The following is a 21,324-nucleotide window of genomic DNA, read 5'->3' as shown; positions in this document are numbered from 1 at the left end:
TTGTTTGTAAATAGAAAATGGAGTAGGCATTTTTGTACCTGGTGGTTTCGTCCTTGCATCCCGTAGCAGAGTGCCTGGGTTGGATTCCCGGCTCCAGCTCCTGACTGCAGCTTCCTGCTAACGCAGAACCTGGGAGGCAGCCGCCGTGGATCATGTGACCCGGTTTCTGCCTCCCATGTGGGAGACCCAGACTGAGCTCCTGGCTCCTGCACTGGTTGTAGCAGGCACCTGGGGAATGAACCAGTGGGTGGGCGTTCCCTCTGTGTGTCTCTCTGCTCCAATAGGGAACATAATAGTAATAGCAATAGTAATAGTTATAGCAATAGCAATAGCAGTAGTAATAACAACGGGTGGGTGTTGTAGCCCAGCAGGTCGCGCCCACACTTGCATTGCCTGTGACTCCTGTCGGAGTGCTGGCTTGAGTGCTGCCAACTGTGCTTCAGATCCGGCTTTCTGCCGCCGTGCACCCTGGGAGGCAGTGACGGCTCGAGTACTTGGGCCCCTGCCACCCATGTAGGAGACCTGCATGGAGCGCCTGGCTTCTAGCTTTGGCCCAGCCCAGCCCTGGCTGTTGTGGATTTGGGGAATGAGCTAGTGGTTGAAATTCTCTGTCTCTCGCTCTGCCTTTTAGGTAGATGAAAATAAATAAAAAGTGAACGTGAGAATACTGAAGAAGCATGGGGGCTCAGCAGAGCAGTGGGCTGGCCCCAGGCCGGGTGGAGGGGACGGCTTGTGCCGCGCGCTGGGCGTGAAACCCTGCCCGCTGCTCCGGCCTTGCTAGCTGTTTGGGTTTGTCGTTGTCGCTCGCTTTTCTTTGTGGTGTTTCAGACACACGGGTGCTTTCTCTGCCTGCTTGCTTCATGGGTTGAGGAAACGGATCTGCGGGACTCCATCTATAAATAGATCTCTGGGAGGAGCGAGATGTCAGACAGAGGGGCTTCCTGCCTCGGTTCCGAAGCTGCGGCTGCGTTAGGGAGTGAGTGCCGCCTGCAGCCTGGCCCGGGGAGCACACGCTGCGCCTCCTGCTTTTGGGGCAGGGCAGGCTCCTGTCGGGGTGCTTTGTTTCCTTGTCCGTGGTGCACGCCTTCTGGATGGGAGCCCCCTGGCGCTAGCTGCCCCAGAGGCCTCTACCAGCGCCTGCCCTGTGGGTTTCTGCTGTGCCGCTGGCTTACTTGTCAGCCTGGCCATCCCTTCCCTGTCTTTATTTTTTTAAAAATATTTATTTATTTATTTATTTATTTATTTGAAAGAGTTACACAGAGAGAGGCAGAGAGAGAGACAGAGAGACAGTGAAACAGAGAGGTATTCCACCTGGTGGTTCACTCCCCAATTGGCTGCAATAGCTGGAGCTGTGCCAATCCAAAGCCAGGAACCAGGAGCTTCTCCCAGGTCTCCCACGAGGGTGCAGGGACCCAAGGACTTGGGCCATCTTCTACTGCTTTCCCAGGCCACAGCAGAGAGCTGGATAGGAAGTGGAGCATCTGGAACTTGAACTGGCGCCCATGTGGGATGCCGGCACTGCAGGCAGCGGCTTTACCCAGCATGCCACAGCCCTGGCCCCTCCTTCCCTGTCTTTAAAGTTGGGTGGAAATCAAAGCAGCTGTGGTTACGGGAGATAAAAAGAGGCAGGAACGCTTTTCATTATATAGGCATTTTCTTCCAGTAACTTAATGGTTTTTATTCATTTCATTAGTCTATTAAGTCATGAGTCAAATTTGAATGTGGCTGGTAATGCGGTGTAGTGGGCTAAGCCTCAGCCTGCAGTGTCAGCATCCCATATGGGCTCCACTTCGAGTCCTGGCTCAAACCCACTGTGCCACAACACGGGGCCCCACACATTTATACCTTTAAATGTTCAAATCACCACGTTACATGTGTAAAGGTAATAGTAATATTAATTAACTGTAATAATATACCATAAGATGTTCTAAAATATTTCCTTATGAGGCCGTGGCCATGTTTCGTGGGCTCAGCCACACGTGTCCAGTGGCTACTGTGCTGAGTGGCTAGGGCAGATCCAGACTAGTTTTATTGGGACTGGGGCTGTGAAGAGATGTGTTTGTCATTTAACATCTACTTAGGACTGGGCAAGGCCAGAAAGAAATTAGGCTTCTGTTAACATACCAAGTAGGGGCTGGCTTTGTGGTACTAGCCAGCTCCCAAGTGGGCACCGATTCAAGTTTTGGCTGCTCCACTTCCAATCTAGCTCCCAGCTAATGCACCTGGAAAACCAGCAGAAGATGGCTCGAGTGCCACCCATGTGGGAGACCTGAAGGAAGCTCCTGGCTCCTGGCTTTGTCCAGACCCAGCCATGTCCGTTATGGGCATCTGGGGAATGAACCAGTGGATGGAAGATCTCTGTCTCCCTAAAACACTGACTTTCAAGTAAATAAAAAGTCCTTAACAATATAAAAAATAGGGGGCCGGTGCTGTGGTTTACTGGGTAAAACACCTGCAGCGCCGGCATCCCGTATGGGCACTGGTTTGAGTCCTGGCTGCTCTATTTCCAGTCCAGCTCTCTGCTGTGGCCTGGGAAAGCAGTAGAGAGAGGAGGCCCTGGGCCCCTGCACCTGCGTGAGAGAAGTTTCTGGCTCCTGGCTTCGGATCAGCTCAGCTCTGGCTGTTGGTGACCATTTGGGGAATGAACCATCGGATGAAGTGCGTGCTCGCTCGCTCTCTCTCTCTCTCTCTCTGCCTCTGCTTCTCTGTAACTGTCTTTCAAGTAAATTAATCTTTATAATAAAATAAAAAACACACACGGAGTGGAAGATGCAGGGGCTTCCTGGGTTTCTGCTGCCTGCTGCGCCTGCTGTAATCATTGCGTTTCTGTCTCTGGGGCCCCCCACCTGGGGGGCAGACCTTTGGGTGCTTTTTCTGCCTCCCCAGCGTGAGGTCCCCCCAGCTCCCTTTCCCCAGCTGCACAGGGTCGAGGTCAGGTTCTTTGAATGGCAGCTGAGCCCCAGTTAATCCGTTTCTCGAGGTGGTTTTGCCTGCCTTGTAGACCAGATGTCTACACCCTGATGCTTGTCATGTGACCTAAAAGCTTTCCTACCCCAGGATTTCGTGAGTGATGATTAAGAGGTCACTCACTGTTCCCTTTTGGATTTAATCCTCAGAGATCGAAAGGGAGAATTTTTCTTTTTTCTTTTTCTTTTCTTTCTTTCTTTTTTTTTTTTTTTTTTTTTTTAAGAAGCAGCTGAATTTGTTGGTGCCTGCACTCTGGGACACAGCCCGAGAGGTTAGTGAGGGCTCTGCCCCTGGAGCAGCCGGTGTGTGAGGCAGGAGGTGAGCGCGTGGAGTCCCGGCTGGGCGGAAGGTGCCGGGTGCTCTGCTCACCGCTGTGCCGGTCTCCCAGGGCTGGGACCAGGACATCCACACACGTGTATGTGTGCACTCACGCTTCCCTCCAAGCTGAGTGTGGCAGGCAGTGCCACTGACTGCTGGGTGGCCTGGGCGGTCACTTCCCTCCCTGGGCCTCTGTCTGCCTTCTGTGGGAGGAAGTGCAGGGGCTCTGGGCCCTGGTTTTAGCTGTGGTTGTGTCTCGCAGTCCCCGACTTGCCCTGTGGCTCCCTTCCGCCCTCCTGCTGCAGTGTGCACCTTCTCTTTGCCTTCCTGGGACAGCTCCGCCCTCCACCCCACAGCCAGCCCGCTGCCCATACTAAGGGCTGCCATTCGTGGGTCTCTCCAGTGGGCTCACGGCTTCTGGGTCTGAGCCCATGTCCCCATTCCTAAACCACCCCTCATCATCTCATGACATCGTCCATCGGCAGTGACAGGGCCCCGGTCCCTGCCGTACCCCAGTCCCTGCCACAGGCCCCCTGTCTTGCTTTCCATGTGCTCTTTCTCTCTCTCTCTCTCTTTTTTTTTTTTTTTTTTTAAGATTTATTTATTTTATTTGAAAGGCAGAGTTACAGAGAGGCAGATGCAGAGAAGGAAAAAGAGAGAGAGAGAGGGAGAGAGAGAAGGAGGCAGGGAGGGAGAGAGGGGAGGTGTCTTCTATCCACTGATTCATTCCCCAGATGGTCACAACAGCCGGAGCTGAGCCGATATGAAGGAGCCATTCCAGGTCTCCCATGTGGGTGCAGGGCCCAAGGACTTGGGCCATCTTCCACTGCTTTCCCAGGCCAGAGCAGAGAACTGGATCGGAAGCAGAGCAGCCGGGACTCGAAGCAACGCCCATATGGGATGCCGGCACTGCAGGCGGCAGCTTTACCTGTTACATCACCGCACCAGCCCCCAGCATGCTCTTCGGCTGCCTGGAGCCCGCCTCTTTTTCCCACTTTTCTTTCTGGCCGCTGCCTGTGTCCCCTTCAACACGAAGCTCCTGCATCCCCTCCTGATTAGTTGTTTGTGCATTTGCTGTTTCATTTCCGTATTCACTGCACACCTGCGACGTGCCCAGCCCTGAGCTGCGTGCTGGAGAGACACAGGCATATTGGCCTCTCTGTGTTGGAGAGAGACAGACAGACAGACACAGACAGACATTAGGCCAATCCTTTGAGGCTTTTGCACCTCCGCTGGCAGCTGGCCTAAGCTTTGGTGCCTTGGCCCTTTTCCCTCACGCCAGCCCTGCCACCCCTCTGTCCTGTGTCACAGCACTGAATGTGCCTGCAACCTGCGGCTGGCAGGGCCCCAGGTGCTCAGTTAACCTTGGCCGAAGGAGTGAAGGAAGTACTGGCTTGGCTGAGAGCAGAACTTCGTGGAAATACTCAGAGATGCCCAAGTGGGTGGCTGTGCCCCAGGCGGAGCCACAGCACCTGGAGATCATTTCCTTGCTGGTAGTCGTGGGGGCTGTAGGCTGTCACTTGCTATCAGGCCCCTGGAGCGGTTTTCTGCACTGTGTCTGCTGGCCCACCGGCCCCAGTGTTGTGAGGTTCCCACTGTGGTGCTGTGGCCACCTTCCTCCCCTTGAGACCCCTTGGCTTGGGGGAGGAGGGGTCAGCAGCCTGGAGACCTATGACCCACACCTGCTGCCTAGTGTGTTCACAGCTAGGTTCACTGCCTGGGGTCTCCCACACCTGGGGGGTTGTCTGATCGATGAATCAATTGTGGAGTTGCTCTGTGAGGCAGACACTGCTGTGGGTCAGTGTGTAGACTGGATCCGCTGCCATGTCAGGCACACAGCAACCCATCACCCCACAGTCTCTTGTGTCACCCTCACCCCACGCCCTGGCACCCCACGCCCTGGCTGCCACAGGCTGTTTCCTTTCTAATGTGGCTTTTCAAAGTGTTACGTAAACGGGGCTGTAGCCTTTGGGGCGTGGCTTCCGTCACTTAGCAGTGAGCACTGTCGTCACCTGTGTCGTATGGGCGTTTTGCCGATTTTGTTGCAGAATCATGGCTTGCTGTGTGGATGTGCCACATTCTGTGGGTCATGCGCCAGATGGGCTGCGTCTGGGGTGGTTTGCGGTTTGGAGCAGTTAAGAATAAAGCCTCATGTAGGTGGTTTCTGTGAATGCGTATTTTTGTTCCTCTTGGGTTTGCTGGGTTACTTGGCAGGTGGGTGTTGAGCTCCATTAGGAACTGCCAAGCTGTTTTTCTTTTAAGATTTATTTACTCGCGGCCGGTGCTGCGGCTCACTAGGCTAATTCTCCACCTGCGGCGCCGGCACCCCGGGTTCTAGTCCCGGTTGGGGTGCTGGTTCTGTCCCGGTTGCTCCTCTTCCAGTCCAGCTCTCTGCTGTGACCTGGGAAGGCAGTGGAGGATGGGCTTGGGCCCTGCACCCGCATGGGAGACCAGGAGAAGCACCTGGCTGCTGGCTTCAGATCGGCACAGCGCCGGCTGTAGCAGCCATTTGGGGGGTGAACCATCGGAAGGAAGACCTTTCTCTCTGTCTCTCTCTCTCATTGCCTAACTCTGCCTGTCAAAAAAAAAAAAAAAAGTTTATTTACTTGAGAGGTAGAGTTACAGACAGACAGAGGGAGAGAAAGAGAAGTCTTCCATCCGTTGGTCTACTCCCCAAATGGTCTCAATGGCTGGAGCTGGGCCTATCCGAAGCCAGGAGCTGGGAGCTTCCTCCAGGTCTCTCATGCAGGTGCAGGGGCCCAAGCGCTTGGGCCATCTACTGCTTTCCCAGGCCGTAGCAGAAAGCTAGATTGGAAGAGGAGTAGCTAGGACCTGAACCAGTGCCCATATGGGATGCCAGTGCCACAGGCAAAGGCTTAGCCCACTACGCCACAGCACTGGCCCCCACACTGTTCTCTTGTGTTCCCACCAGCCATGTAGGAGGTCCTGGCCTGGTGCCGGCAGTGCTGAGAAGCATTCCCCGTTGTGATAGGTGTGCCTTCCGTTTCTCGGCACCATCTTGGATGGCCGAGGGTTCCGATGTCATTGTCATTACCTGGTGTGGCCTGGCAAGAACGTCAGCCTTACCTGCCCGAGATGGGTGTCTTTTGGTGGAGACGCGAGCCGTTTGGAGTGGAGCGTGGCCACCCTCCCGGGACTTGGGGCGGGAGACCTGCTGTGTCGGCGCCACGATCCGCATGGAAGAAGGTGTCTCACTAGCTGGGCTCACTGTCCCAGTTAGAACTGCATGTGCTTGGCCGGCGCTGCGGCTCACTAGGCTAATCCTCCACCTTGCGGCGCAGGCACACCGGGTTCTAGTCCCAGTTGGGGCGCTGGATTCTGTCCCAGTTGCCCCTCTTCCAGGCCAGCTCTCTGCTGTGGCCCGGGAGTGCAGTGGAGGATGGCCCAAGTGCTTGGGCCCTGCACCCCATGGGAGACCAGGAGGAGGCACCTGGCTCCGACCATTGGAGCAGCATGGTGTGCCAGCCACAGTGCGCCGCCTGCGGCGGCCACTGGAGTGTGAACCAACGGCAAAAGGAAGACCTTTCTCTCTCTCTTTCTCTCTCTCTCACTCTCACTCTCACTGTCCACTCTGCCTGTAAGAAAAAACAAAAACTGTGTGTGCTCAGCCAGCTCTGAGAGCAGACGCCGCCGGCCTCCCTCACTGAGACGGCCTTCGTCGTCCTCACGTGGCAAGGAGCTCGGGCTGTGCTCACGAGACGTAGCTTGTTTGTTTGGGGCTTTTTAAAAATTCTTCACTCATGGGTGGCCGTGATGTGTTCCCTCCCTCTTCCCAGGCTCCTAACCGGCAGCTCATGACCTACTGGTTGCAGGAGCTCCAGCAGAAGAGATGGGAGTATTGCAACAGCCTGGACGCGGCCAAGTGGGACAGCCGCTCCTCCCCAGTGGCCGGGGCCGAGTTCCCCAAGGGCCTGGTGGCCAGAGACAACACAGGTGAGCCCCCACAGGTGAGCCCCGCAAGGAGGGGACTCCACCTAGCCCGTCGCCTCGGCAGTGGGTGACAACGGATTCAGAAGGAGGTTTCGGGGAAAATCCCTACGGGGTGGGCAGCCTCCCATTGTCAGTGGTGCTGCAGGCGAGAGCCACGGTCAGGCCTGGTGGGGACCTTGGGCCCAGCAAGGCCCGTGCCCAGCAGAGTGGAGAGGTTTTATGACCGGGTCGGCACTTGCTGAGACAGGTGAACTGCGTCCTGACCCCGGCCTGCCTGCTTTCCACGGACCCGGAGGTGCAGCCCCCACACCTGTGTGTCCGTTGTGGGGGGACCCTGGACGGGGCCTCCGCAGTGCTTCTCAGAGCCGTTGTCCTGACTCCTGGGCGTGACTGCCCACTCAGTTGTATCGAGTGCTCTAGCAAGAGCGGCATGGTGGGGCCCGCCCCCCCTCCACGCCCCGGGCTCACCCCCCCTCCACGCCCCGGGGCTGGCCTGTTTGAGGGGTAGGGGGAGGTGGCCCGCAGACTAGAGGAGGAGCAGATCCAGAGAATGATGGGCTCCGGGAATGACGGGCTCCGGGAGCCCAGCCTCCACCCCGTGCTGGCCACATCTACCCTGTAGGCTTGACTCTGACACCTGGGTGGGGAGGGCTGGGCCTTCTGCTCGGTATATCACCGGGCTGCTACCCCGGGGAGGGGCTGCACGTATGCGGCCGATTTGTTCCGGAAACAGACGACTTCCCTGACTTCCCAGGTCTGCCAGCCGTGTTGCTGCTGTCACAGTGCGCTGAGCAGGTTAAAGCCCTGGCCAGCGAGAGGTCTCTGTGTGTACTTCTCACGTCAGGTGCAGGGTGTCCCAGCCTCTCAGTGCACCGAGAACTTAGCCCCCGTTTTCATGTCCGAGCCCCTCTGCACAGCTCCGGCGTCGCCCACTGTTGACTGAGCTCACCCAGAGTCGGAGACTCGGTGTCCCGGGGTCCTGGGAGCAGCTGGAAGCCCAGTCGGGAAGCAGCAGCCTTGGGGAGGGCGCTCCGTGTGCCCCAGTCTCTTCATCCTGCAGACACAGCATGGAGACGCTGCCCTAAGAGGAGGGTGGTCCTCTGCCCTTATTAACCCACGTGAGGGGGCGGGGAAGATGTCCGGAGTCCGTGGTCACGTCTCTTTCTTTGGGCTTGAGGGTGAGATGCAGTTTTGTGGCCCTTGGCAGGGACTGGTGGACTCAGTGAGCAGGCTGCGGTGAGGGGCTTGGGCCTCCCTCAGGGAGCAAGGCAGCTGTGCTAAGGCACTGGGGTCAGCGTCGGGGAAGGAGTGCAGGGCACCACAGGTCACCGCTGGCTGAGCAGAGCTGGGGCTTCCCTGAGGAAGTGACAGCCAGGAAGCAGCCTGGAAGGAGAGGGAGGGAGTTGAGGCAGGAGAGCCGGAGCCTGGCGGGCAGCGTGGGCGGCAGAGCCGGGACGTTATCCCAAGAGCAGTGGTCTGAGTGCCTTTGAGATGGCTGTGCCTTTAGACTCTCCGGGACTTAGGTGTCCTCCAGGAGCGAAGAGCGAAACTGGGCACTGGGCACTGTTCAGGACTCAGTCGGAGGTCAAGGCGCTTACAGAGGAAGTGGAGGAACGAGGCATCCTTACCTCTGGTTTACTCATCAGAGGGGAGACTGGGGAGAAGAGCGCGCGAGGGTGTTTCATTCTGTGACAGTGCTCTGTGATGTGCGTTGTCGTGAGTTTATTGGAGAGGGAGAGGGAGAGAGCCCGGCCCATTTGCTGGTTTGTTCCCCAGATGCCTGCAGCGGCCAGGACTCAGGAACCGAATTCAGATCTCGCACAAGGGTGGAGGAAGCAGTGACTTCACCGCCTCCCAGGGTGGTCTGTGTTGGGAAACTGGAGTCAGGAGCTGAACCCAAGCACTGAGGGGTGGGTGTGGTGTCCTAACCACTAGGCTCGCCTCCCCTTCCCTCTGAGCCTGCAGGTAGCGCTCAGCCCGGTCCAGCCAGGCCAGGTGTGGGAAGAACGGGAGGTGAGTGTTGGCATGACTGAGTCACGGCAGACGATGAAGCTCCTCCTCCTGTCTCTAGTTGCCTCGCTCTTTGAACGTTCCTTGCCCTTTCATTTGAGCTGTGACAGACATGACCCGTCAGTATCTCAAGTCAGCATGGGGACGACACTTCCCACCGGTAGCCCTGTGGACACCTTGGCAGGCAGCTCAGTGTGGTGGAGGGAACCCCGAGGGCCATCTTCTACAGCCTTCCCAGGCCATAGCAGAGAGCTGGATCGGAAGTGGAGCAGCCGGGACTAGAACCGGCACCCATATGGGATGCCGGCACTGCAGGGGGTGGCTTCATCCACTGCGCCACAGCGCCGGCCCCTGGCCTGAAGACTCGACATTTACTGGGTGTGGGACTCTGAGTGCACCGCTTGTTCTCTGGCACAGGGGGCTGTGGCCTGGGGTGGTGGGGCTCAGACAGGACGCTGCCTTATTCAGGGTAAAGATACACACACATGGATACACACACACACACACACGCGTGTGCGTGTGTGTACATGGCCCTCCCTGTCTGTGTGATCCCCACCTGTGGATTCATCCAACCTTGGATCAAAAATATTGGGGAAAAACAGTTGGGTCTCTGCTGAACACAGGCAGACTTTTCCTTTACCTTTACTGCACAATGAAACGTACAACTCTGTACAGGGTAGACATTGTTGGATATCGTAAGTAACAGAGACAGGTGAAAGCATCGTGCAGGCTGCATGTCGGTAGCATGCGTTTTACGTAAGGGATGCAGTGTCTGCAGAGTTTGGTGTCCGTGGTGGGGGCGGTCCTGGAACCAGCCCCCACAGGTACTGGGGTGTGTATGTGCATGAACGCGTGAGCACTGAGGGGGGGTGTGCATGTGCACATGCGTGTATGGATACTATGCTAACTTTTCAGTGGGTCAAGATTCTGTTTGACTATAATTAGCAAGAGACCTAATAGGAGCTTACGGATAGTTCTCTCTGGGTAGTTCATGGCTGGGGAAGCTACTCACCTGTGCCCTTTTTATTTATTTGTTTATTTATTTATTTTTAAGGATTTTTTTGTTAAGGCAGAGAGACAGAGGGACAGAGAGATCTTCTCTCTGCTGGCTCATTCCCAAGTGCCTGCATCTGGGGCTGGGCCAGGAGCCCATGGCTCCAGGAGGTGGCAGAGGCCCAACAACTTGAGCCATCACCTGCTGCCTCCCAGGGTGCGCCTTAGCAGGAGCCTGGAATCAGTAATGGAGCCTGGAGTTGAACCCAGGGACTCTGATGCAGGGCGTGGGTACCCCAAGGGGGGTCTTCAGTGCTGTACCGCATGTCCATTCCTGTTCCTCACTTTCTCTTCTCTGTCCTCAGAGTAAATACACTGACTAGTTCCTACGTGTGGTGGCTGTCCCGGGAGCGGCACTTGTGTCAAAACATACGCACCATTAGCTGAGACTGTTTCTTGGCCATTGCAAGTGCTGTAAGTAAGAAAGAGCTGGAATGAGTATTGGTTAGGGAGCTGGCATTGTCACATAATGGCCTGAAATCTTTTTTTTTTTTTTTTTTTTTGGCTAAAATTCCTGTGGTCAGAGTAAGAGACCTGTTGCATGCGCGATGGGAGTTTACAGTCTCCTAACGTCAGTCAGGGTTGCAAAGTGGGTGGGTGACTGCGTCTGTCCACCTGTCCCGTCTGCCAGCCTCTGGAAGCCGCCACGCTGAAATCTGTCGACCTCGTTCCCCAATACAAGAGCGATCTGGGGCTGCAAGACCTTGCTCTCTGTAGGACTCCCCCAGGGTTCCGGGGGACGCCGGCGCGCGTGACCACAGTGGCACCTGTTTGAACGCGGAGGCGTCGCTTGCAGAAAGCAGTGACCGCACGCTTCCTGCTGTGAAGCAGCCGCACGGCGGAGGTTAGCGCTGCCCTCCCAGCAGCTGTGTGCGCGCAGCCTCCCCTTGGAGTCCTCGGCAGTTTGTGTGACTCCTCTCTGCAGGAGGGGAACCACGGGAGGGGTGAGACTCGCCTTGCCTCCGTAGTGCCCTTTGCAAAGGGCGACAGGATGCTGTGTCCTTTCTAACTGTTAAGTCGTGGTGATCACCAGCGTGGTGTGGGAGAGGAACTCCGGGCACCTTGAGGACATCAGGGAGCAAGGTACTCTGGAGCCCTGTGGTTGGAAGGCACTGCAAAGGCCAGGCTGAGAAGGGGCAGGGCGGGGGTGGCGTGTGTGTGTGTGTGTGTGTGTGTGGCATGTGTGTGGGCGGGGAAGCCGCATGGTGGGGTTGCAGCTCTGCTCAGTGTGGGAGGGGCCTCCTGCGGCCTCGCTGAGCTCTGCAGGGGCCTCTGTGGCCTCCCGCCCGCTTCCCCGGGCCCAGAAGCCTCTCCTGCCGCGTGTGTCGGTGTCTTATTTATTTGCTCAGCCATTTTGCTGGTGTGTGTCGAGTTGGGGGCTGGGTGTGCATCTGTGAGTGAGGCAGACAGAGGTCTAGTTCTCACGATTGGTGTCTTGGCCAGCTGGCCCTGCTGGGTGCTGGGAAGCCCAAGGCCAGGGCCTCTCCTTGTCGGTGCCGAGATGCACACCGCGTCCTCACTCGGGAGCTACCTGCTCCTCCTCACCGTGCCTTCGCAGTCTGGGTGAGGAGAGGGGCTTTTCCAGGCTGGGCCACCTGTCTGCTGACGCCAGCTGGGCTCGCACACTCCTGCTCGCACACGGGCACACGGCAGCCCCTGCCTGGGCTCTTTCTCCTCTCCTTGTGGGCCAGGTTTTAGGGGAGCCTGCTGTCCACAGAGGTTGCTGGCGGAGCAGCTGGGCCTGGTGAGGCGGCAGTCAGAGAGCAGACGAGAGGAAGGCTCCAGCAGTCCTGGTGGGAACGGGAGCCCAGCGGGGACGTGGGCGTCCATGTACAGCTGGCCAGTGAAGGGCTCCTGGGTGGCGGCGAGCCTGAGAGGGGCCTGGACTGTGCTGGAACCTGCAGCTGTGTGAACTCACTAAGTCCCCTCCAAGGTGCCGCTTAGGCATTGGAAAGTGTTTTAACAGAACAGAGACGGGCCAGGCGCCAGCAGTCCCCAGGCTCAGACCTCCCGTCCCCACCGACGCTGCAGGGCAGGGGACCCAATCACGAACGTCCACCGTGCTTTCTCAGTCCTTGAGGACAGGCCGGTCCCAGCCGTGATTCCCCCAGTCAGCGTGGGACATGCACAGGGGAGGGGCTAGCAGCTTGCTTTTCATAAATTCAGTTTCAAGAGGCTTTTCAAAACCCAAAACCCAGACAAAAATAGCTGTTCTGCAATGACAACAAAAACTTGTTAAGCTGGGAACTAAAAGGATACTTCAAAGAAGTTCATGGAAAAATAGAATTAAGAGCTCAGTTTATTTTATTTATTTATTTTTTAAAGATTTATTTATTCATTTGAAAGTCAGAGTTACAGAGAGAGAGAGGTCTTCCATCCACTGGTTCACTCCCCAATTGGCTGCAATGGATGGAGCTGTGCTGATCCGAAGCCAGGAACTAGGAGTTTTCTCTAGGTCTTTCTGTGCGGGTGCAGGGGCCCAAGGACTAGGGCCATCTTCTGCTGCTTTCCCAGTCCACAGCAGAGAGCTGGATTGGAAGTGGAGCAGCTGGGACTTGAACCAGTGCCCATATGGGATGCTGGCACTGCAGGTGGCAGCTTTACCCATTGTACCACAGTGCTGGCCCCTCAGTTATTTTAATGCAAAAATTTTTGAAATTTATGCAATAGTTTTTTCATGAACTTTTTGAAGACCCTGCATGTACATGGATTTCAAATTTTGTAAAAGATTTATTTATTTATTTGAGAGGCAGAGATACAGAGAAGGAGGGACAGAGAGAGAACGAGATCTTCCACCTGCTGGATCGCTCCCCAGATGGCTGCAACATGCGGAGCTGGGCTGTTCGGAGCTTCTCCTGGGTCTCCCATGTGGGTGCAGGGGCCCAAGCAGTTGGACCATCCTCCACTGCTTTCCCAGGCACATTAGCAGGAAGCTTTATTAGAAGAGGAGCAGCCAGGACTCAAACTGGTGCCCAGGTGGGATGCCAGTGCCACAGGCGGAGGCTCACCCACTGTGCCACAGCGCCGGCCCCTCAAATACTTTTTGCACCAAACTGAACTTCTCAGGACCTTTCCGCAGGGCCTCCTGTTTCTCGAGTCACAGTGTCACTTCTAAAGGCCGTTTCTCCTACGTGTCCTTCCCTGGTCTCCAGCCCCCCCGGCCTGTGAGCCCTTCTCGGAGGGTTCCCAGGATGGGCTGAGGGCTGCCACCAGCTCTGAGGTTTTGCTGGTGACAGTTTGGGACAGCCCCTCCCTGCCCCAGCCCACACAGGAAGGCGAGGCTGCACTTGGCAGTCACCCCTTCTCGTGTGCACTTCCTGGCTTGGCTTAGAACTGTGGCGCTTTGCCCGCCAAGGGTCTGCAGAGCCCAGCCTGTGGGGTCTGTGCATCAGTTTACTGCCTGTGGAGCAAAGGCGTTGGAGCCACCTCTGTGCCCGTGAGCCCGTGGGCTGACGCACGTGCTCTCAGTCAGTGCACGCCTGCCCCGTCGCAGGCCCGTGTCCTGCTCTGAGAGGCACAGTCCCCTCTTCCGGCCTGCACTGCAGGCGCTGGCCTCAGGCTCCCCACACGGGCTGGGCTGCGTTAGTGGTGCTGCAGCTTCTTCTGTCTTGTTCACTGGAACCCCTTTTCCAAATGAAATCTTAAAGGGACCCCTTACATGGAGTGGACAGAGGCACTGGTGTGGTTGAAGCTTGGGGGCCCCCCTTTCTCCTCTCCCTCAGTGGCCTCCTCAACCCCCAAGGCCCACAGACAGCTTCTGTGGTGATCGGGGGCCTGGCATTTCCTGTTTGTTTTTAATTTTTTTTTTTTTATATTTTATCTCCTTGAAAGGCAGAATGACACAGAAACAGTAACAGAGAAAGAGAAACTGAGATCTTCCGTCCGCTGATTTATTCCCCAAATGCCTGTGATAGCCAGGGCTGGGCCAGGCTGAAGCCAGGAGCCTGGAACTCCTCCAGGGCTACCACGTGGGTGCAGAGGCCCCAAGACCTTGGGCCATCTTACGCTGCCTTCCTGGGATGCCTTAGCAGGGAGCTGGATCGGAAGCAGAGCAGCCAGGACTGGAACGAGCGCTGTGCGGGATGTGGGCGTTGCAGACGGCGCTGTGACCCCCGGGCGCCGTGCCCACGTTCGGCTGCTTCTCCTCCAGGGCAGTCTGCCGTGCTGGTTGTCGGCTCTCAGTGCTCGGTGCTTCGTACACGGCTCGATTTGAACCACAACTGTGAACGTTGCAGCTTCCTGCCCCTGGGCTCAGGCTTGTGATCGTTAGCAAGCCCACGATCCTCCCGTCTCCCGCACGCCCTCTTGTAGTCAGAACCTTTCTGTAAGCCGCGTGGGCTCCCGTGGCCAGAGCCAGGTCTGCCTGAGGGACACACAGTGGTCACTCCCTCATGCCACCCGTGTACTTCCTCCGTGTGTTCTGGGAGCCTTTCCCGCAATGACCGAGGTCACGTGAGTCGCCTGCCCACAAAGCGCAGGCGTCAGGAGGCGCCCCCGTTCCGGACATCGATTGGCTTCCAAGATCCTGGGCTGCCCGGGGCTCGGGGCTCTGCTCTCTTCCCGGGTGCTCAACAGCCCTGTGGGGACACCAGCCCTCGGGGACTCCCACGGTGTGCCCGAGGGGTTAGACACTGACTTTCGGAGAGCGTGGTGGTTGGTGTTGCCAGAGTGGGGCTGATTTGTAAAAGGCTGCAGATTGCGCACCAAGTTCTCACAGAGGTTGCGTCCAGTATAAAGTACTCGTAATTGGAAACATTCTTGTCGAAACTTTTTTTTAAAGTCACTTTTTATTGTGGGGAATTTCATACTGTTACCTAACTCCATGCGGTAGGTGATTCCACAGAGATTCCAGGACTTGCTTTGTTGGCGCTCACACCCACTGTTGTTTTTTTGTGTGTGTGTGATTTTGAAACAAAGGCTGTTACTTGTAGCAGTATTAGGATGTACTTACTAAGTAACAAAATGTTGCTATTCGGAAGTAACTCCCAGCTGCTCTCTGTGCAGGGTCTTTGTGAGTCTGCAGAGCTGCTGTGTGGTGTGCAGGCTCACTCCTCAGTGGCAGCGTTTGCCAGTGCAGAGCTGTGCCCCGCAGGAAGCTGGCGAATTCTGCTTTTGGCCTTTTCTACCTGACTGCTTGCCCTGGAAATTGTCCCATGTGGGGGAGTGGACTTTTGTCACAGGTGTCCCCCACGTTTCCCCAGGGGAAATCCAGGCTCTTGTCACACCTCCCCCCGCAAGCCAGGCTGCTCATCTCCGGTGGTTTGACACATGTCAGCCTTGCTGTGGGAAACACAGATCCGCTGTGGATGAGAATGGCTTCAGAACACCAGGGCCATTTCTAGATTTTATTTTTTAGGGTTTTATTTATTTGAGAGGCAGAGTTACAGACAGGGAGAGGGAGAGACAGAGACAGAGGTCTTCCATCTGCTGATTCACTCCCCAAATAGCCACAACAGCCAGAACTGGGCTGATCCGAAGCCAGGAGCTTCCTCCGGGTCTGCCAAGCGGGTTCAGGGCCCAAGCGCTTGGGCCATCCTCCACTGCTTTTCCGGGCCACAGCAAAGAGCTGGATCGGAAGAGGAGCAGCCGGGACATGAAGGGGCACCCATATGGGATGCTGGTGCCGGAGGAGGAGGCTTAGCCTTCAATGCTACAGCACCAGCCCCCAGATTGGGTTTTTATACATTAAAAATGGTCATTGCTGGTGCTGTGGCATAGCGGGTAAAGCTGCTGCCTGCAGTGCCGGTATCCCATATCGGCGCTGGTTCAAGTCCCAGCTGCCCCACTTCCGATCCAGTTCTCCGCTCTGACCTGGGAAAACAGTAGAAGATGGCCCAAGTCCTTGGGCCCCTGCACCTGCCTGGGAGACCTGGAAGAAGCTTCTGGCTCCTGACTTCGGATCAGCACAGCTCCAGCTGTTGCGATCATTTGGGGAGTGAACCAGTGGATGGAAGACCTCTCTCTCTCTCTCTGCCTCTGCCTCTGCCTCCCTGTAACTCTGCCTTTCAAATAAATAAATGTATTTTTAAAACTTAAAGGTGGTACCATTATATATAATGTGTGTGTGTAAGTAGGTAGATGGATGAGAGTCGGTGCTTGATGTCAGGGTTCCTGTGGACGCTCTGAGTGCCTGACACTTGTCTCCCTGTCTTTCAGATATGATTTACCCGAACCCAAATGCCTCTGCGGAAACAGCAAGAAATGTCCTGGCCGTGGAGACCGCGCCGGGAGAGCTGGTGGGAGAACAAGCCGCCAACCAACCGGCCCCGGGGCACCCCAACACCATTAACTTCTACTCCCTGAAGCAGTGGGGCAGCGAGCTCAAGTGAGTCGTAGTTCTTGCTTTGTGAGGGTAAAAGGTCGCCTTGCTCTGTTTGCAGCCTGCTTTCTCAGAGATCCTCAGTTTCTGGCTCGTGGGGCCTGTTCTGTACCTGGCACTGTGCCAGACACGTGCACACTAGAGGCTGACTTGCTCCACTCTGCAAGGTAGGCCGCGTGCGTGACACTGTACAGATCGGAGGTGCACTGAGCCAGAGCGTGGGAGGCCCCATGGTTCCCAGCTGCAGAGCTGGGCTGCCTGCCATGCGGCCCTAGCCCCCACCGGAGCCCCAGGGCTGGCCCGGGTCCTGGGCTCCAGCTGTCGTTCTCTGCTTGTGCCTGAGCCAGCGAGAGTGGAGGTGGGGTTGTTTTGTTTTGCTGCGCTTTTAAAGAAAAACTTTATTAAGTTAGAATTTGCCTATTTAAAATGCACAGCTCAGTGGGTTTTAGCATATCCACAGGGTCACACAGCCGTCACCGCAGTCAGTTCTAGAACGTTTTTCCTCATCACCCTAGATAGTCCGCACCCAGGGACACCCCTCCCCGATTCCTCCCAGCCTCCCCATCTCACCGCCCTGGCCCTAGGCAACCGCTCACCTTCCGTGTCTCAGAGTTGGTTGACACTGGACAGTGCATGTAATAGGCACCGAGACATAGCATGTGTTCAGGCGTTGGAGCGAGTATGTGTACCTCTCTGCCTTCACGGCCAGGCGGGGTCCCCCGTGTGGATCGGACACACCTTGGTTGTCCACTCGTCTGCTCACGGCTGTGTGGGCCGTGTCTACTTTTTGGCCGTCAAGAGCAGTGCTACTGCACACACTCGTGTGCCGGTTCAGCTGGGTCTGTGTGTGTCTTGCTCTGGGATGGAGGTGCCGCTGCCTGGTCGATCCTGGTGGGTGTGCAAGGTCATCTCGTGGTGGTTGTTGGCGTTTCCCTGATGACTCATGGTGTCGGGAGCCTTCTCACGTGCATGGCAGCCGGTTCTGTGACTGTCTGGTTTCTTGGCTCAGACTGAATTGCATTGCCTTTTCGTTGTTGGGTTTGGGGTTCTCTGAGCTGAGAGGTTCTTAACTCTGGGATAATCTGTGTGGGGGCCACAGACCCTCACGCCGCAGAGGAAGGTTGCTGGGAAGGCTGTGGTGGCACTGCCTGTGGGGTCTGGCAGTGGTAGGTCCGCCCTAGGCCACAGTTTCTGGGTGGGGCGAGGGGAGGGGCTGGCCTTGCAAGCTTCCCTCCCAGAAAGTGGCCTCTTCCGCATGTTTTTCTCCCTGAGGACATGGGTTTCTGTGGACTGAGTAGGCTGTGGCAGGGCCCCCAGGCCTCAGAAGACCAGCACTGGCAAGGGGGCTCGCATGGTGGTCCCTGTGTGCCTGTCCGTCGCTGGCGGCAGCCGTAATGGGACCAGCTTGGGAGCAGCACCACCCTCAACATCTGAGCCTCAGAGGTGCGAGTGCAGTGCATTCCCCGGGTAGCTGTGTCTCTTCTCTCGGCCCCTGAGCCGCTGGGCTCTGGCCAGGCTCTGCCTTCCTCAGCCTGGAGCCGCCGTGTGCCATGTGCCGTGTGCCCGTCTGCTGGACCACCCTCCCCGTCTGCCGGAGTCCCAGCAGTCTCCCGGCACTCAGGGAAGGAGGAGGTGGGGTAGGTGAGGGGGCCGTGCCCTTCATCTCCCCATTGGGCTTCTCAGAGAAGCGAGTGGCTGGAACGCTCGGGGTCGCGCAGCAGGCGCACGGCAGAGGTGGTCATCTGAGTGTGGCGGCGCGCCTTCCGCCTGTCGGGGAAGCGTTGGTTTGCAGGCATGTGCACCTGTAGCCTCGCCTACCCTCCGAGTGCAGCTCCGTGTCCCTGAGCTCCTGGTGAGGATATTCCTCCTGGCAGAGCGCGCAGGCACTTTTGTGTGTCACGGCCCATGCTAGGAGTTAGCTTCTGCCCGCCGCACCCTGGCCGTGTAGCACAGTGGGTAGGAGCCAGACTGGCCCTGGGCTCCGTCCCCGGCCGTGCCACCTCGTAGCCGGTGTTTTCTGCCCAGCGGAGCTCTCGTGGTCGCATGTGCACGTCCTCCTGAGACTGAAGTGGTGGTGCTGAGTGACGGGTGGACGCCGCTGAGGGCGGGGCCTGCTTGGTTGGGGCGGGGGCAGAGCTCATGACAGGGGCCTCAGGACCCCTTTCCCTAGAGACCGGGTGCCCACCACTGGCCTGTGGCCCCGAGGGCCTGATGGATTTTCTTGTTTCTCTTTGTTCTTTAACTGACAGCTTCATGAGGGCCTAAGTGAGGTGTAAGGCAGTGACCACTGTGCTATCAATGAGTGGCCCCAAAGTTGCGTGTTTTTAAAACATGGATTCAAAATGGCCCAGCATTGGTGCACAGCCAGCACTTAAATGAGGCGAATGCTGTCTGTGTTTCTGTCTTGGCTCCCAGTGCGCTTGACGCCGTCAGCAGCTCCCTTGAGGAGCCCGTGTTCTCGGTCCCCCCGTAGAGCCCAGTCCCCACCCCGCCACAGCTGAGCCGCACGCCCGCCAGGAGGCAGCTGGGTGGTTCCCAGCCAGTGATAGCGCTGTGCTTCTTGTTGTGATGATGTCATTGAGTGTTCAGCAGGTGCCCTGTCAGCTGTAAGTAATACTCCAGAATACGCAGTCAGCCTATACAATATAAAAAGGAACTGTTCCTATTAGGCAAAATAGACTGAGGTGCCCGTAAGCTGGAGGCCAAGCTGCCGGCCGTGGCTTTGGAGGTCCAGTGGGGTCTGGACTGGCCAGGGCCCTGCTCTCGTCTGTGGCTCCTCCTCTGTAGCCCCAGGGAAGCCTCCGCCCCGCTGTGCTTTGCCTTCAGTGCCCGGCACTGGCTGTCATCTCTGTCCACGGGGCGTTCAGAAAGTTCATGGAAATACGTATTTTGAAAAACTATGGATTTCAACTTTTTTTGCACCAAAATAAACTTAACCTTTTAATTCAATTTTTCCATGAACTTTTTGTGGATTTTTTTTAAGGCTTTACATACTTATTTTTTTATTTATTTGGAAAGAGCAATAGAGGAAATCCTCCACGCCCTGATTCACTCCCCAGATGCCCACAGCCCCGGCCAAATCCAGAAGCCAGCGACTCCATCGGGGTCTTGCACGTGGGTGGCAGGGGCTCAGGTACTTGGGTCATCATCTGGTGCTTCCCACAGTGTGCATTAGTAGGGAGCTGGGTGAGAGCAGAGGCGGGACTGAAACCCAGGTGCTCGGATCTGGGATGTCGGTGTCCCAGTGCCGACTTAACTCACTGCACCGTGGCCCTGCCTCTCCATGACTGTGTGAGTTGCCCTTGGTTTCTTTATATTCTTGTCTGTAGCCCGCCTGCCTTGTGGCAGCTCCACAGCGGCTGGGACCCTGCTGCCTCGCCCCTGAATCTCACAGGGTGGCTGGTGCCTGGTGCCGGGGGGTGTGAGAGCCTGCCTGAGGAGGGGGCTGGTCCCCTGCCTGGGGCAGGAACTGCCCAGTTCCTGCAGCACCTGCTGCTTGGTGCTTGTGGGTCCCTGCCCTGCACATACAGGGGTGCCCACCTGCTCTGTCCCCTGCCAGGGCTGCCTCCTAGTGCAGCTCTGTCACTTTTGGACTGGGAACTGACAGCAAATAATACATTGTTCACGCGGAGTTGTGTACCCTGGGTGTACATAAAACTACAAGAAAAATTTCACTAACACAAAAAAGGCTGTGTATTGTTTTGTCCTCTGATGCGTTAAAAAAATGTTCCTCTTAACCCTCAGCATTTGTTTTGTGACTTCTTAATTAAAAATAAATTTCTTGAGGGGGCTGGTGTTGTGGCACGAGCAGGTTAATCCACCACCTGCAAAGCTGCCGTCCCACATGGGTGCTGGTTCACGCCCTGGCCGTCCTGCTCCCTGCCGATGTGCTTGGGAAGGAAGCAGAGGTGGGCGAACGCCTGGGCCCTTGTCGCCCAGATGAAGCCCCTGTCTTCAGCCTGGCTGGGCCAGACCATGTGGCTGTCTGGAGAGTGATCCAGTGGGTGGAAGATTCTCTCTCCCTCTCTCCCTCTCCTTCTCTGTGACTCTGCCTTTCAAATAAATTTTTAAAAAATAATTTGAGTGGCAGAGGGAGAGCAGAGAGAGAGCGCATACTGGCTGGCTCCCACCCCCCAGTCGACTTCCTAAATGCCTACAATGGCTAGAGTTGGGCCAGATCTGAGTTGGGAGATGGAACTCAGGCCTTGGCTCCCATGTGGCTGTCAGGGACTCGGTTACCTGAGCCATCGCCTGTTGCCTCCCAGAGTCTGTGTTGGCAGTAAGCTGGAATGCAGCCCAGGTACGTGGGGCGTGGGGACGTGGGTATTTTACCTGCTGGACGAACGTTCACCTTGACTCCTTAGTGTGAGGTTGGGGTCCCTCCTGGGCCACCTCCCAGGCAAGGGAGGCCGTCCTGAAGGACTGCCGCAGCCACGTGGCCTGATGCCTGCTGCGGTCACCCGTGCGTCCTCCTCCCCTGCCCGGTCCATTGTGGGATGTGCCCTGCAGGTGTTGTGGTCTCGGCAGAGACCGGCAGGCATTTCTCACTTGTCGCTGTGGGCGCCATGGAAGGCCAGCCTTCACGTGCCACTGCCTCCTTAGAGGAAATCCCTCCCTGTCTGCCGGTGCAGGCTGGGGGAGAAGCTGCGGGGAAGATTTGCTGTGAAGGGGATTTGACGGAGGACCTGAGGGATGGAGAGGGGCCT

General features: G+C 56.8%; 1 protein-coding gene across 5 annotated transcripts in view; it reads left to right on the top strand.

Annotated features, from left to right (window-relative positions):
- The window catches only part of TBC1D2B (TBC1 domain family member 2B), a 62,669-nt gene that overhangs the window by 14,953 nt on the left and 26,392 nt on the right, over positions 1–21,324 (top strand). Inside the window, exons 2-3 of one of the 5 annotated variants that reach the window (XM_051834568.3) lie at positions 7,083–7,239; positions 16,456–16,624. In XM_051834568.3, the coding sequence (XP_051690528.2) occupies positions 7,083–7,239; positions 16,456–16,624 (326 nt within the window). Of the gene's footprint in view, positions 1–7,082; positions 7,240–8,356; positions 8,415–10,616; positions 10,714–11,243; positions 11,383–16,455; positions 16,625–21,324 lie in introns of those variants that run through there. The other 4 variants (XM_051834571.3, XM_089310788.1, XM_089310787.1 and 1 more) reach the window with 4 other exon arrangements.

The sequence above is a fragment of the Oryctolagus cuniculus genome, chromosome 12, assembly GCF_051225735.1.
Source record: "Oryctolagus cuniculus isolate XC-2025 breed Fujian yellow rabbit chromosome 12, ASM5122573v1, whole genome shotgun sequence".
Taxonomy (NCBI): domain Eukaryota; kingdom Metazoa; phylum Chordata; class Mammalia; order Lagomorpha; family Leporidae; genus Oryctolagus; species Oryctolagus cuniculus.
Note: the sequence above shows the minus strand (reverse complement) of the source record. Positions and strands in the feature narration are given on the sequence as shown.